This window comes from Carassius carassius, chromosome 4, assembly GCF_963082965.1.
Source record: "Carassius carassius chromosome 4, fCarCar2.1, whole genome shotgun sequence".
NCBI lineage: Eukaryota > Metazoa > Chordata > Actinopteri > Cypriniformes > Cyprinidae > Carassius > Carassius carassius.
Genome location: NC_081758.1, coordinates 3,177,507 through 3,191,746, shown reverse-complemented (window position 1 = coordinate 3,191,746; position 14,240 = coordinate 3,177,507). Strand labels below are relative to the sequence as shown.

At 39.6% G+C, this 14,240-nt stretch overlaps 1 protein-coding gene across 4 annotated transcripts in view; it reads right to left on the bottom strand.

The window, feature by feature from the left end:
• LOC132132741 (regulator of G-protein signaling 3-like) overlaps positions 1 to 8,813 on the bottom strand; it is a 30,094-nt gene extending 21,281 nt beyond the window's left edge. The window contains exons 1-2 of one of the 4 annotated variants that reach the window (XM_059545253.1): positions 8,559 to 8,813; positions 7,900 to 7,995 (exon numbers count right to left, since the gene is read on the bottom strand). In XM_059545253.1, coding sequence (XP_059401236.1) covers positions 7,900 to 7,995; positions 8,559 to 8,573 — 111 coding nt within the window. In that variant the 5' untranslated portion in view covers positions 8,574 to 8,813. Of the gene's footprint in view, positions 1 to 3,680; positions 3,805 to 7,899; positions 7,996 to 8,558 lie in introns of those variants that run through there. The other 3 variants (XM_059545262.1, XM_059545279.1, XM_059545271.1) reach the window with 3 other exon arrangements.
• Positions 8,814 to 14,240: the final 5,427 nt, after the last annotated feature.

Sequence of the window (14,240 nt, the reverse complement as noted above, 5' to 3'; positions counted from 1 at the left end):
CAGTGCATTGTGGCTGATCACCGCAAGCAATCATCGGAAATGTAAAGCCCCTTTCCATAATCACGAAAAGCTTAATCTTTCAAAATAAATGTAAAGACTAATAATGAAATAATAATACTAATAATAAAGTTAATAATGTCCTTAGTTTTACCATCAGTTCAAGCCCGAAAAGGGAACAAAGTCTCGTGACAGACACAGTAATGAAGCTTGTATATGTTTGAATTTTTACAAGCCACGGACGGTTAAGACAGCTGACTCCACTGTGTGACCATCTCTCTCTCTCTGCTGCACACACATACACACACACACACACACACACGCAATGCGCAAAACTCCGCATTTGAACATTCAATAGCAAACATATTCAATAGCTTAAACTAATAAGAAAACATACTTACATTAGCTGATTCAGAAGCACCAGATTGTCGTAGCAAAGTCAGAATGACCTCCTCTCCTAGGTTCATGAAACGGTCGTCCATAAAATGCGTTGCTGTAATCTTCAAGATTCTTAAATGCATCTACTTTCGGAAGGCCAAATAAAGTGCTTTTTCTTTCTTCTAGACACACACAGTCTCTCACTGACATGACTGCTTCGACACTAACTGTGTTACTGAAACCACGCCTTCTTTCTTTGCTGAACATTCATTATGCAAATATTTCCACATAGTGACGTAGAGATGTGGGGGCATGTTTAAACTAGACATTTTAGGGGAGCGTGGCAGAGTCTTAACTTTGATAAAGAATATCTTTTTGGATTTGAGACATTGGTCTCTGCAACTTTACAGAGCATCTTTATGCACCAAGAACTTGTGACACACCAAAGAGAAAGAAAACTTTTTAAACGAATCATAATGCCCCTTTAAATTTAGATCTACTCAATGTTGCATAATGATTCTTTAATGCATTTTAACATTGTTGCGCATTCTAACCAATCACAGAAAAGTCTCCTGAGTTTATTAATGCAACGGCCAATCAGAAGCATTCAGATGAGTCATCGCTGAAAATGCAACCTCTACCTTCGAAATCTTACATATTGCGCATTTAAATGTTGAGCTAGCAACTTAACTGGCAATAAATTGGCTATCCAAATGTAAGATGAAAGACCTGTCATCCTTAAGGAAGCCTGATATATAATTTTTATTTGTAATATTTATCAAGTGAAACATTATGAACTCTAATTTTATTATTTGTACTAACCTACAAAAACAGCTTTATTAGCAGTATATTCATCCTATTTTAGCCTATCCTCCTTCTTCCTAATGATCCTACTGAATTTGATGTTATGGGAGGCATTTCTGAAAAAAAAAATCGAGAGAGAGAGAGAGAGAGAGAGAGAGATGGAAGGGCATGGAGGTCATCACAAAGTCATTCGGCCCAATAAAGACACCCGCTGCAGTCATTAACATGGCCGCCACAGGGAAGCCTTGTTTTCTTGATCCCTCATGCCCAATATTACCATTCCCTATCCTCCACAAACAAACATGGTTGTGCTTGCTAAAGATTCATGAAAGAAAGGAAGTGAAATGTTGTAACTCATAGGTGTGAAATGTCATATAATTACCAAATGATAGATTTGACCCTCTAACGATTTGATGTAACCTAATTAAAATAAACTAATAAAATAAAATCTATTCTGTCAATAAAAGCCACTTTTTCCAAATAAAATAATACATTTGCTAAATACAATTATTAAAAAAAAAAAAGGAAAACAGACAAACATGTCCAATAAATCACATATAGTTGAGGACACTATACCATCCACAAACAACTGTGAAAGGTAAAAATGCTGTAAAATCCATGTAATAATTTTACATCCAGGTAATGTTTCTTACAGAAATCCCCTCTGAAGTAACAAAGGAGGAAAAATATATAGCATCTTATAGCATTAAATTTTTCTAAATTGAGGGGATGAGCTGCAAAGCAAAATCAAGCTACAAACCTGTCCATACAGAGTACACTGTTGTAAAATCTGAGAGTACAGACTACTAAATTGAGAGCTCAAATTACACATTTGTGTGCACAAATTGTTTAAATGAGGGAAGTGTTTACAAAATCATGGTAAACAGAGCACCGGCTGCAAAACCGTAGACACCAGATTATTAGAAATCATTATCCTACTGTACATGACCCTTGGGGGACTCCATACTTTCTCATGCTGCAGTAAATAGAATACACAAAAGGGAATTATGTGAATTATCTCTGCAAGTACATGGAATCGCCTAGTTCTTATTGCGGGGCTCATTGTAATGCAGTGTTACAACATGCCCTACATATACTGCTAAAATTAAGGAATTTGTTGGTACTGATTTTTCACAGGTGTTTTTGTTTTTTTTGTTTGTTTGTTTGTTTGTTTTTTTGTGAAAATTTTTAACCTTTAATTTTTTAATGGTTCTGAATTTTGGTTTAGATTAATATTCATCAGATTATTTTGTGTCGGAATGTCCAAACCACAAGCGTTACAACTAGTTAGGTTGTGCCCTGTTCTCATTAGAGCTTGGAAGGCTACATCTACAACATGGACAAAAGCCTTTTTGAGGTTCGCTTCAGAGTCAGGATAAAAGCTGATCACATTCAAAATAAACAGAACAGCTTTGTTTTAACTAAAAGCAGTAGCAAATGTACTGTAGATGTCCTTTTTAATATCATGCATGTTCACTTGGAAAGGGCCACAACATGTAGTTTAATATACAGTAGGCTATGTACTTGCTGGTTATATTCAGTTTTGATCAGAGGTCCAAACTTAGCAAAACATGCAATTTGGTGCAGGTATTGAAATTTATATGGCCAAAAAGTATGAAATTCAGTATCAGTCTAGTAAGTTTTCGTCTTGAAATATTACAAATAATCTAAAAGTTATTATTTTATTTACTTTATGAAAACCAGTAAAGATTTCATGGCAAAAAGCCACAAGCTGAAGGTGGATATTTGTACAATTATACTAATAGATCTTTTACTTGCTAAAAATTAAACTATCAATCAGAAGGCAGAAGTTTATCAGCAGATTTTTGATCATGTTAACAATTTAGAGGCCTTAGAAATTTGCGTATAGAATATGATACAGTAGGCTTTATAGTTTAAAGGTTTGGGTTTTTTGACTTCCTTTTGCTTTATTGAGAGCAGCACTGAAGGTTGCATGGACTCCACAAGATCTGATGATCCATTATTCAATTGGCTTCAACAGACGCAACAAAATTTAGCTCACCTTAATTTATCAATTGTTGCTCTTAGACAGCAGTTACATTAAAAAGAGGTTTTGCATCTAAGATGTTTCTGTTAAAAAAATAAATAATAATAATAATAATAATAGTCTCTAAAATCAATAGTGTCTCTTTTAAAAATGCTTCTTAATGTCTCAAAACATGCTCAGATTTAAGAGAAGTCTGAGATGTCAATACGAACTCAAACATTTTTCATTCAACACACATTCTTTCGATACATTTAGTTTATCACTCTGTATTGCAACACATTAGTTTCAATTGTTATTCGAGACAAAGATGATCCCTTTAGAGATATGAAAGAGCAACCTCTGAGAAAAAACTAATGTTTTCCACAGACTCTTTTTAACTTCCTGTAAGCTTCTACACAACAGCATCAAACACACATACAGGACAAAAGCACTTTCGCAGAAACACTTGTAAACACACAGACAGAAGTAAAGTGCACCATCAACACACACTCACCGTCAGGATGGACATGCAGTCAAGACACAATAATCAAAATCTGATGAGCATCTGCATGTGTGTGTAAATGTTTGTGTGTGTCAGTGCATGCAGATTCCAGTTTCTTCTGTGAGACGGCAAGAAGTCAAAGAGAGAAAAAAAAGCTGAGAGAAATCTAGTGGTCAAATGGGCGTCACCCTCTTCACATAAACACATCATGAGTGGAAGGAAAGAGAGAGAAAGAGTGAGAGAGAAAGTGTGAGCGTGTGTGTGAAAGTGGCTTTCACAAACACACTATTAAGCGCTGATCACTCACCCCAGCCTCACTCAAGACATCATGCCACTTGGCTGGACTTCCATGTATGACTGAATACACGATCATTAACGTCCACTATACACACACACACACACACACAGAGAGAGAGAGAGGTCCTATCTGTTCTGCTTGTGCTGCTCAAAATGGCCCAAAAAGGAGACACTCAAGAATAGTAAACAAGCGCAAACCAATTTAACTGCTACTAAAAAACTACAACTGCGAAGACATATGCAGTAAGTCAATTATTTTTTTTTTATTTTTTTTTCTCTCAAACAGAAACACATTATAAAAAACACAAGGTGCCTTATTTAAACACCACTTCAGTCAGTCAGCTTTGCTCATTCAAATGCACACTGCTTTACAACCTACCTCCTCCCCAGCTCCTCCTTTAACTTGTGTCTAACTTAAGCAATATCATCAATATCTGCTCTGTTCTCAGGGGATCTGTCTGTCTGTCTATCTATCTATCAGAGGTGGAAAGAGTACAAAAATATTCTACTCAAGTAAAAGTACCATTACATTAATGAAATTTTACTTAAGTACAAGTAAAAGTACCAGTCTAAAAATCAACTCAAGTAAAAGTAAAAAGTAGCTCATTTAAAATTTACTCAGAGTAAAAATTACTTAGTTACATTTTAACAGTGGGAGGGAGTCAAAAATGGGACAGGCCAAGGGTGTCAAACTCAGTTCCTGGAGGGCCACAGTCCTGCACAGTTTAGATATAACCCTAATTAAACACACCTGATCCAGCTAATCTAATCATTTAGGTTTATTTGAAAACTACATGATATGTGTGCTGGAGCAGGGTTAGAACTAAACTCTGCAGGGCTACGGCCCTCCAGGAACTGAGTTTGACACCCCTGGGATAGGTCTATTAATCTCAAACTAGTTGTATTTAATTAAAGGAATCAGTTATTTAGAATAATAAAACATTTGGGCTGTTACCAGGCAAATAAGTATCAACAAACTCATCTTTTAATGCAGAGGAAATGCAGAAGATTCATTGGAAGTGGCATTTAGATGTATTACACTGTTTAGTGCAGGACAAGAATGCATTTAACCTGCAGTTACAAATGCATGAATAATGTTTTGATATACAAGACATAAAATGTTGAATACTCATTTGAAATGATAAGAAATTCATTATTTAAAAAATGATACTTTAAATGTGAAATTAAAATGGCCAGTATGTGTCAGCAAGTCACTGTTAATAAGTGAGTCATTGCGATTGAACCGAATCATTTAAACGGTTGATTCATTCAGAGACGCAAAACTGTGCTTTGGTGGCTGTGTTTGGAATTATTTTCTGTTGTAGAAATAGAGCTAAAAAAGGCAATATGGTGTCTAAAACGCAAGTCTCTTAATTAACTTGTTTACTGAACTGTTATATATATATATGTATGTATGTATATATTCATGATGATTCTTGGAGGAAAAGACGGAATTCTTTGTGTGATTTTGATTTAATATATGAAATTATATAAATATGTGAATTTTCTGCCCCTATATCTTCAATTTTGTGATCATTCTAAATGCATTTTAGGATACTGAATCACACAGTGAAAGAACGCACTATAAATGCACGCGCACATCATTAAAACAAAAAATATGATATTATTGCAGACTATATATATATAGCACACTCCTCACCACTGTCTTTTTGGCTAATTTGTGCAAAACCTCTTGCTAAAATGTCAAAGCTTCATTTTAACCACCAATGCAACGATGCAATCATTTAGCTTAGCTCTACATTCTTGCGAAGGGTTGATGTCTTGTCGAGATTTTATAAGCTGCTAGTTTGGTCTTCCTAGGCAAGTACAGCTTACACTGCATAATAGAGCATACATATGGCCAGGGGTTCACTTCATTTCCTTCGAGTTCAACTTCAGAATATGACGGGGTTTCGTTTTCAGCGGTGTCTGCACCACTAACGCCTGTTTTGACCGTCTGCTAGTGATGTGTCGTTCGTGAACGAATCGTTCTTTTTGAACGAATCTTTTAGTTGAACGAATCGTTCTCGTTCACGAAATCCACTGACTCGTATTTCTCGTTCACTGAAGTTACTCCCTCCACAGCAGTGCGGCGCTATAAGCAGCGCATGCGCAGCTCAGTGAACCGAGTAACAACCATTCCATCCTGTCAAAGAGTTACAACCTCGAGCCAATAGCCTTTGAGTATGAGATGTGACAGAGCATGTGATTTGTTGAATGTAGTGAGCGAATACGCCCTTCAATTAACGAGTTTCATATGAGTCTGAACAAGATCTAGAGATCTTATCGTTCGTGAACGAGTTGAATGATTTAGTACATCTCGTTCGTGAATGAAATGACTGAACTGGCACACATGTCATTCGTGAACCTGAATGAACGGATACATGTCGTTCGTGAATGAAATTAACTGGTACATCGCTTATCTCGTTTGTGAACAAAATGAATGAGAGTAAACTGGGTTAGTCTGCCATTTAGCATGTCAATCTCGCAAAATGCAAAGCGCAGTTACAGTTACTGTGCACATACGCTTGTTTTGATATTTAGCAACTCCACGTTTAATCCCCGATTTAAAATGTGAATATATAATATACAAATTGTCTGACCAAACAATTAAAATGCTAATTAGGCAAGAAAACCTTGTGCTTTGTTCATCTGAACAACTTAATTAGACTGTATATACTGAATGCGATTATACACACATTTTAATAAAGCCAGATCAGTTTTTGTAACAAGTGAATACGTTCGTTGACTAAAGACATAACACATAATACACTCTTTTTTCGCCACCTGCTGGCATATTTTGTGTAATACCAAGAAATGATCACTGAACGAATCAGTGAACGATTCTGAACGAATCATTTTGGTGAACGAACTGAAAATGAACGAATCTCTAGAAAGAATCATAATTTCCACCACTACCGTCTGCATCTTTCTTGTGATTTTAGCGCCAGTTTGCCCTCCTGCCCATTATTTACTGACGTAGTTTCCAGGGAGCGATTTTTTTTTTTACTCAGTAATTAATGTGTTTTAAAATGTAGCGAAGTACAATACTTTAAACAAAATATACTTAAGTAAAAGTAAAATTACAGATTTAAAAATTTACTTTAAAAAGTATTAGTACACAAAAAAGCTACTCAATTACAGTAACGCGAGTAAATGTAATTCGTTACTTTCCACCTCTGCTATCTATCTATCTATCTATCTATCTATCTATCTATCTATCTATCTATCTATCTATCTATCTATCTATCTATCTATCTGTCTAGATTTCCTCCCACCCCCCTCCCCCTTTTTTTCTCTATGAAATGCCTCTATGTTAAACAAGCAGCTCTTACATCTAATTTGTCATTGTGTCTCTGTGTGTCCTATTGCAACGTACACATCATGCCATATTTGACCTCACTGACATTAATTAAATGTGTCTTATCATTGACGTGAAACCTGACATGACATGTCTTGGCACGGCATATCTGAATTTGCGCAAGCAATGACGGAAGATTTTCAGGAACTTAAATATGGTTTATTACTCACACAACAGCTACTGAATGCTTTCAAATATAGCACTCCAGTCATATGGACTATTTTTATAGCTCTGTCTTTGTATGGAAAAGAGCAGTATGAACACTTAATTTCTCCTTTTGTGTTTCACAGAATATGTCAAAACAGGTTTGGATTGACACGAAGGTGCATAAATAATGACAGAATTTATGGGTAAATTATCTGAACTATTCAACTGTAAAAAGTAATACTTCTGATATTTGAATTTCAGCTTTTTTAAAAAACAAAACTTCTTGTCAAGACAACTATGTCAGAAAGTGTTCAAAACTAACAAGTTGAGAAATTGTCTTCAGGTATGTGCACATCAGAAACTTCCTGAAAGGACATTTCCTTTGCAGACTGACATTCATGTCTGTCTCATACAGTTGTGGTTTACCTCGCCTCTGTGAGCTTTGTTGGAAATGTCACTCATATAAACCTCATGAAGCAATCTGTCATCACGCAAGTCACCTCTCTCTGTGTATGTTTTGCTCTATGTGAAAATGAGTACAAGAAACTTTATTTAACAATTTACCACTTGCTTATCTCAGCAAGCCCCATTTATAACCAATAAAACACACACACACACACACACACACACACACACTTAAACAGGCATAAAATATGACCATGGTAAACATTTAATATGTAGTGTTCATCACTCATCATAAACGTCATTGCTTATTTAAAAAAAATATTGCTTCCTAAAAAAGGAAATAAATCCAAAACAATATCCACAAAATATTACATATTATAATAATATAATATATTGTATAATATAAAGTTTTTTTTTAAGTAAAAATAAAATTGTAAAAATCAAAAATAATAATTGAAAATATAAAATGTAAACTTTACTGAAATCTGTTGTGATATTAAATGAAACTGCAACATAAATGTCAGCTCCACATTTAATAAAATAAACCTGATAAAACAGCAAGGTAAACCGTGCAGCTTTAGAGCCATCTATTCCCGGACACACACACTCATGCACACAAACTGTGTTATATCAGGGGTAAAAGCTCAGTTTTGATCCCATTAGCAGTAAAGCAGGTGTACCTTGAATACAGGCATCTGACCGCTGTGAACGTGTCTCTTTCACATGTGCTGATTCTGAATCCTGTCCAGTAGACGTCTTCTTCTGTACTTCTGCCTAGAAATGTACTGTATGTTTCCTTTTTGCGTCTGTTTTGTTCAAGTCTATCTTTTTCCTTACCTCTCTCTCTGTGGATTTTTTCTCACTCTGTCCACGGTTTCATTGCGAGTACCACTACATTTGCTGCAGAGTCTGTGTGTGTGTGTGAATGTGTGTGTGTGTGTTAGCAGCTGCTCTGAGGCGCGACTGTGCTGCTGAACAAAATGACTGGGGAGAGAGCGAGAGAGGGAGAAAGAAAACGAGAGGAGCACAGCCCATGTCCTGTCTCTCTCTTTCTCTCTCTCTCCAGAGACAGGCCGCTGTCCCGCTCTGCTTGCTGTTATTTTTAGAAGCAGCCTAGACGTGAATCAAAAGCTCGCAAAAGAAACAGGCACATGTCATACATACTGTACGACAGCAGATCAGGGGATCTGCATCTCACACACACAAACACAAAACAATTTCGTCAGCCCTGGTGCAGAGAAACTGCAAGATGCTTGATTTCTGTGAGGTCATTACTGAGGAGATATGATCATTGTGTTCTCATATTACACTACAGAAAACTCAATATAGCTGCTATTATAATTTAGACTCAGCGATAATGGCCAAAGATATAGCCGCCTGATCTATAGATACATGATAGATTCTAAACAAATACAATGAATCAAGGTCATGTGAAACCTTTAACCCTTCAGCTCTCCAATAATCAGTTAAATTAGAGATGTCACATTTATCACACACACAGAGTTAAAACCACCCTGAATGGATGATGCACAATTTCTATTTTTAATAAGCTGAGTGCATATTGTCTAAATTGCAGTACATGAATTAAACTGCATTAGCCTGTATGATATACATATTAATGCAAACTGAATATAAATCAAATCACAGTTGCACATCAGTGTCATTAAAGACTCATAAACCCTATGCTGAAATCTATTCATCAGAAAGCAATACATGAGATCTGTCTAAAGACCCATTTAATTACCATAAAACATATATGTCATACAGGACTGACATAACATTAAAGTAATGAATAGTTAAAGATTGTCCTCTTTTTAAAGGGTAACTAAACCCCTGGTCAAGGCCTGACTCCACCCACTGGCAATATTTGAAAAATGCTGAAAACTGAGCAGATCACAGCGGAGATATAGGGGACGAACCTAGGGCGGGGCTGAGCGAGTGCGGCGTGAACCTTAGACCCGCAATGACGGATTGATTGACAGCTGCTGTCAGAGACGCTAAAATGGAGAGTGACTGTAATGATGCAAGTAGCTTTGCAACAGAGCGATCATTTGAAGTAGAGGACTTTTCTCCCACACCTTCACCTGAAGTGGAGGATGTCGAGGTAGCTGTTCATATCAATTCGAGCCGCTGGCTCAAAATGCGGTCTTAACTCCCGCACCGCGTCGCTTTTCAGCGCGAGCTGTGTGGAGAAGCCCATTTCCACCTCCATTGTGTTGGAGAAGCAATCCCGCGTAAAATGCAGTTTGCACACTCCAGCTCTAGGCGGGAACTCGCGGTCTTCCAGGCCAAGTGCATGCAACCAGCAACACTACACCTACGTACCATCCTGACCACTGTACTAAATACAGACAAATCTACGCCAACTTGAAGCTATCCTAACTGATGCAATACTATGCTATTAACTAACTGTGCTTCTAACAATACTAACATTACACTAAAAACTATGCTAATTAACTACATAGGCTACACAAAATAATCTAAATAACTATATAATTGCTATGCTAAATAGATGCTATAATAGTCTATCCTGGTCGTTTTCAATAATCGCAATTCCAACTCCCGACTCACTACAGTGATTTTGACAGAAAAAGATGGTTTTATACTGCCAAGGGCGTGGTAGCTCATACCAAGGGGCGTGGTGAGCTGGAAACTGCTTACGTCACCTGCCACCGCTTACGTCACTTGCCACCGCAACATCCAATAGGAAAAATCAACTGCAGTAGCCACCGTGCAACCTGAAGAGGGCAGCACTCAGACATTTTTACACCATATATTGTAGAATTAAAACACTTTATACTAAAAATGTCAAAAAAGTTACTCGAATCAATGAACAGCACTAATAAAGCCCCATTCTTATAGATCATTAACTAAAAAAAGTTGGTTTAGGGTTTAGTTACTCTTTAAAGACAACCAAATAAGATCCATCAAAAACTATTCCCTCTGAAGTCGATTAACGCGGATACGCATTTTGAGTCATTTTCTCCTGATAACCCCGAAAAGAACTTAAATTACACTTTCAGTTTTAATCGTACAGATAAGAGCAATACATCAATCGAATCTGTAAAGGGTCTAGTTTTTTTGGATACAGACATGATAACAACAAAACTTTGTGCACTTATAAAAAAAAGATAACAAACAAGGTGTGCTGTCTGCAGCCTTTGTCTGCGCTGATCTTCTTTTACAAACACGTCATTAAAATGAACTGTAACTCCGTGAATACTCAACGAAAAGACATGAGAGAGATATTCTGTGATAAAGTAATCCATATGAAAACAACGCGATGTCTGTTTTTCATGTCTCCCTTCATTATATCTAATGTGACCACGCCCCCGCGCTGAACACGCTATTCAGATTCAAACTGAAGCGCACGGCTTGAATACGCCCATAACAGAAGAAAACACAGCCAGACTGTTCTTCAAGTTTTTCTTTTACTGTTTGCTTCGTGATGAGAGGAATAAAGACATAAATCACCCCAAAAAGATGTGATGTGGTTGAGGATTTGAGAAATGGATTTCCTCAGAAAAAAAAAGAATGAAGCACTTTATTCAGCAGAGATCATAAACATGAGTAAGTCTCTTTTTATTTATTTATATACTTGTACTAGTTTTCATATAACGTGTAAACATTTTACTAGTTAGACTTTTTTCCAAATACTTTTTCCGAACTATAATTCCTGACTAAATGTATAATCAAGTGAAACATTATGAAGTTTCAATAACAATATACAATACTATACCATTCAAAAGCTTGATGTAAATAATATAAATGTAACAAATAGATAACTGTAACAAATGTAAAAACGCACTCGGTTACTAAACGTAACTTCGGTTCTCTCTAGAAGAGCGAACGAGTACTGCGTCTTAGCTAAGACGCTACGGGAAAAGTCTCTTTTCACGAAATACTGAAGCAAAAAATTATCCTTAATTTTGTATTTTTGTAAAGCGCATTTGCAGCAGTACACAGCCATAGGCGAGACGGTTTGTTCGCTCATTGGCTTGTTCTGCGGCAACTGCACAGCCTATCGAGCGCGGGCTGATGCAACATCAGACCAATAAGGGCGCTTCGCGCCCTTCTTGCCACTTCCCGCCGAAACTGATGTGGCCCAACCTATAAAAGGAGCTCAAAAAAGGCTGACTCACTTGATTTTTTTTATCGCCGAAGCGAACCAGAGTGAATCGTGCGTACGGCAGAGAACGCAATACTCGTTCGCTCTTCTAGAGAGAACCGAGGTTACGTTTAGTAACCGAGTACGTTCTCTTATGAGAGCTCTCTCGTACTGCGTCTTAGCTAAGACGCTACGGGAACCCAATGCAAAACGCCGTGCGCGCAGGGATCACACACCAATAAACCTGAAGCAACGCCCAGGATTTACAGTGCACAGTCACCTGAGGGACTCACAGAGAGTCCAGGACAGAAAAGGGGGAAAGCCCTCCGTCCCATATCTAGCAGCATCCGTAGATGCGGCAATATGACATCACACAGCCGAGGCAAAGCCTGACCAATGTGGCAATGCGGGTCTTACGCAATACTGCCCATATAACAGTCGGCAGCGCATAGCGCTCATGAACTCAGAATTCCCCTCAGGGCCCTGATTCGACTATACCGACAGCAGCCTTGCTTGCAAGGCGGGAACCTCCAGGTTATAGAACCTGATAAATGTAGGACCTGAGGCCACCCTGGCGGTTTATGTAGGACACCACAGACATGTTGCCCGAACGGACTAAGACGTGGTGATCCTTGATTTGGGGACAAAAGCGCATCAGCTCGTTCTCCACTGCCAGCATTTCCAGACAGTTGATATGATAGAGCTTTTCCCGTTCTGACCATAGGCCAAAGGACGGTCTGCCCTCGAGCAGCGCTCCCCATCCCGAAGTGGAGGCGTCCGTCGACACCATCTTCACATTCGGGGAAGTCCCCAGGCTTACACCTGATCGGTACCAGCCGTTCGCTGTCCAAGGTGCCAGAGCTGTGACACAGCTCTGATTGACCTTGAGATGCCGCCGGCCAGACGCCCACGCTCTGCGCGGCACCCGCGTCTTCAGCCAGAACTGCAGGGGGCGCATGCGGAGCAGGCCCAGCTGCAGAGCCGGAGATGCTGAGGCCATGAGGCCCAGCTTCTTCTGACAGTGTTTGAGCGACACGGTCGCGCCGCAGCGGAAAGAACTCTCTGCGCGCTGAATGCCCATCACGCACTGTGGTGACAGCCGTGCCGTCATGGAACACGAGATCAGAACTATACCCAGAAACAGTATCGTCTGACTGGGGTTCAGCGAACTCTTCGTCCAATTGACACTGAGGCCGAGCTTCTCGAGGTGATCGAGTAAAACGGCCCTGTGGTCCACGAGCTCCGCTCGTGATCGGGCCAGAACCAGCCAGTCGTCCAAATAATCCAACACAGGCTCTACAGCCCCTTTGCTCAACAGTTTTGATATTTCGGCCCGAAGTATGTGTGCTACTTCTGTTTTTACCATAGTTTCGACGCCCTCCGCGCTTTTCAAACTGTAGCGAATAGCCTCTCTTTATAATGCCTAGCACCCAATCTGAAACCCCTGGAAGCGCTGACCATGCATCTGCATAAATGGCTAAGGGCTGGATGCGAAGCACGCTCTGTTGCCCGGGCAACGGCGGCGCTCGGGTGTGCTGCGCATTTGAGGCGGGGAGCGCGCTGATCACAGCGGGCAGATCGCTCCTCCTCGACCCCGTCCCGGCGCTTAACCGACTGGGGGAAGGCTGAGCAGGTCCCGTGGGACTCGATATGTCTGCGAGTAACTGTGGGCTGCATATGTGCACATTTACCACTTTCAACTCGCTGTCTGCCTGTGCAGAGCGTACGTGCACGGGCCTCGTTTTTACAGAAGCCACGCGCCGTATGTGACATAGTGTATGTGGGCACTGGGGAGTGGGCACGTCTACTATGCGGCGCGCTCGACCGATCTGTGTCGATCTTATGTGCGCGAGCCCTGTGTGCAGGGCTGTGCTTACATGTGGAGATGGGCACTGAGGAGTGGGCATCGTCACTGCATTTATAGCACCATCGGCCGTGGCCGGACGAGCGTGCACGGGTTTTGTTTTTACAGAAACCACATGACGCGTGTGACATAGTAATTGTGGGCACTGAGGGGTGGGCACGCTTACTATGCAGTGTGCGCGATCGACTTGAGTCACTTTTATGGGCGCAGGCCCTGTGTGCAGGGCTGTGCTTACATGTGGAGATGGGCACTGAGGAGTGGGCATCGTCACTACATTTATAGCACCATCGGCCGTGGCCGGATGAACGTGCACGGGTTTTGTTTTAACAGAAACCAAATGACGCGTGTGACATAGTAATTGTGGGCACTGAGGGGTGGGCACGCTTACTA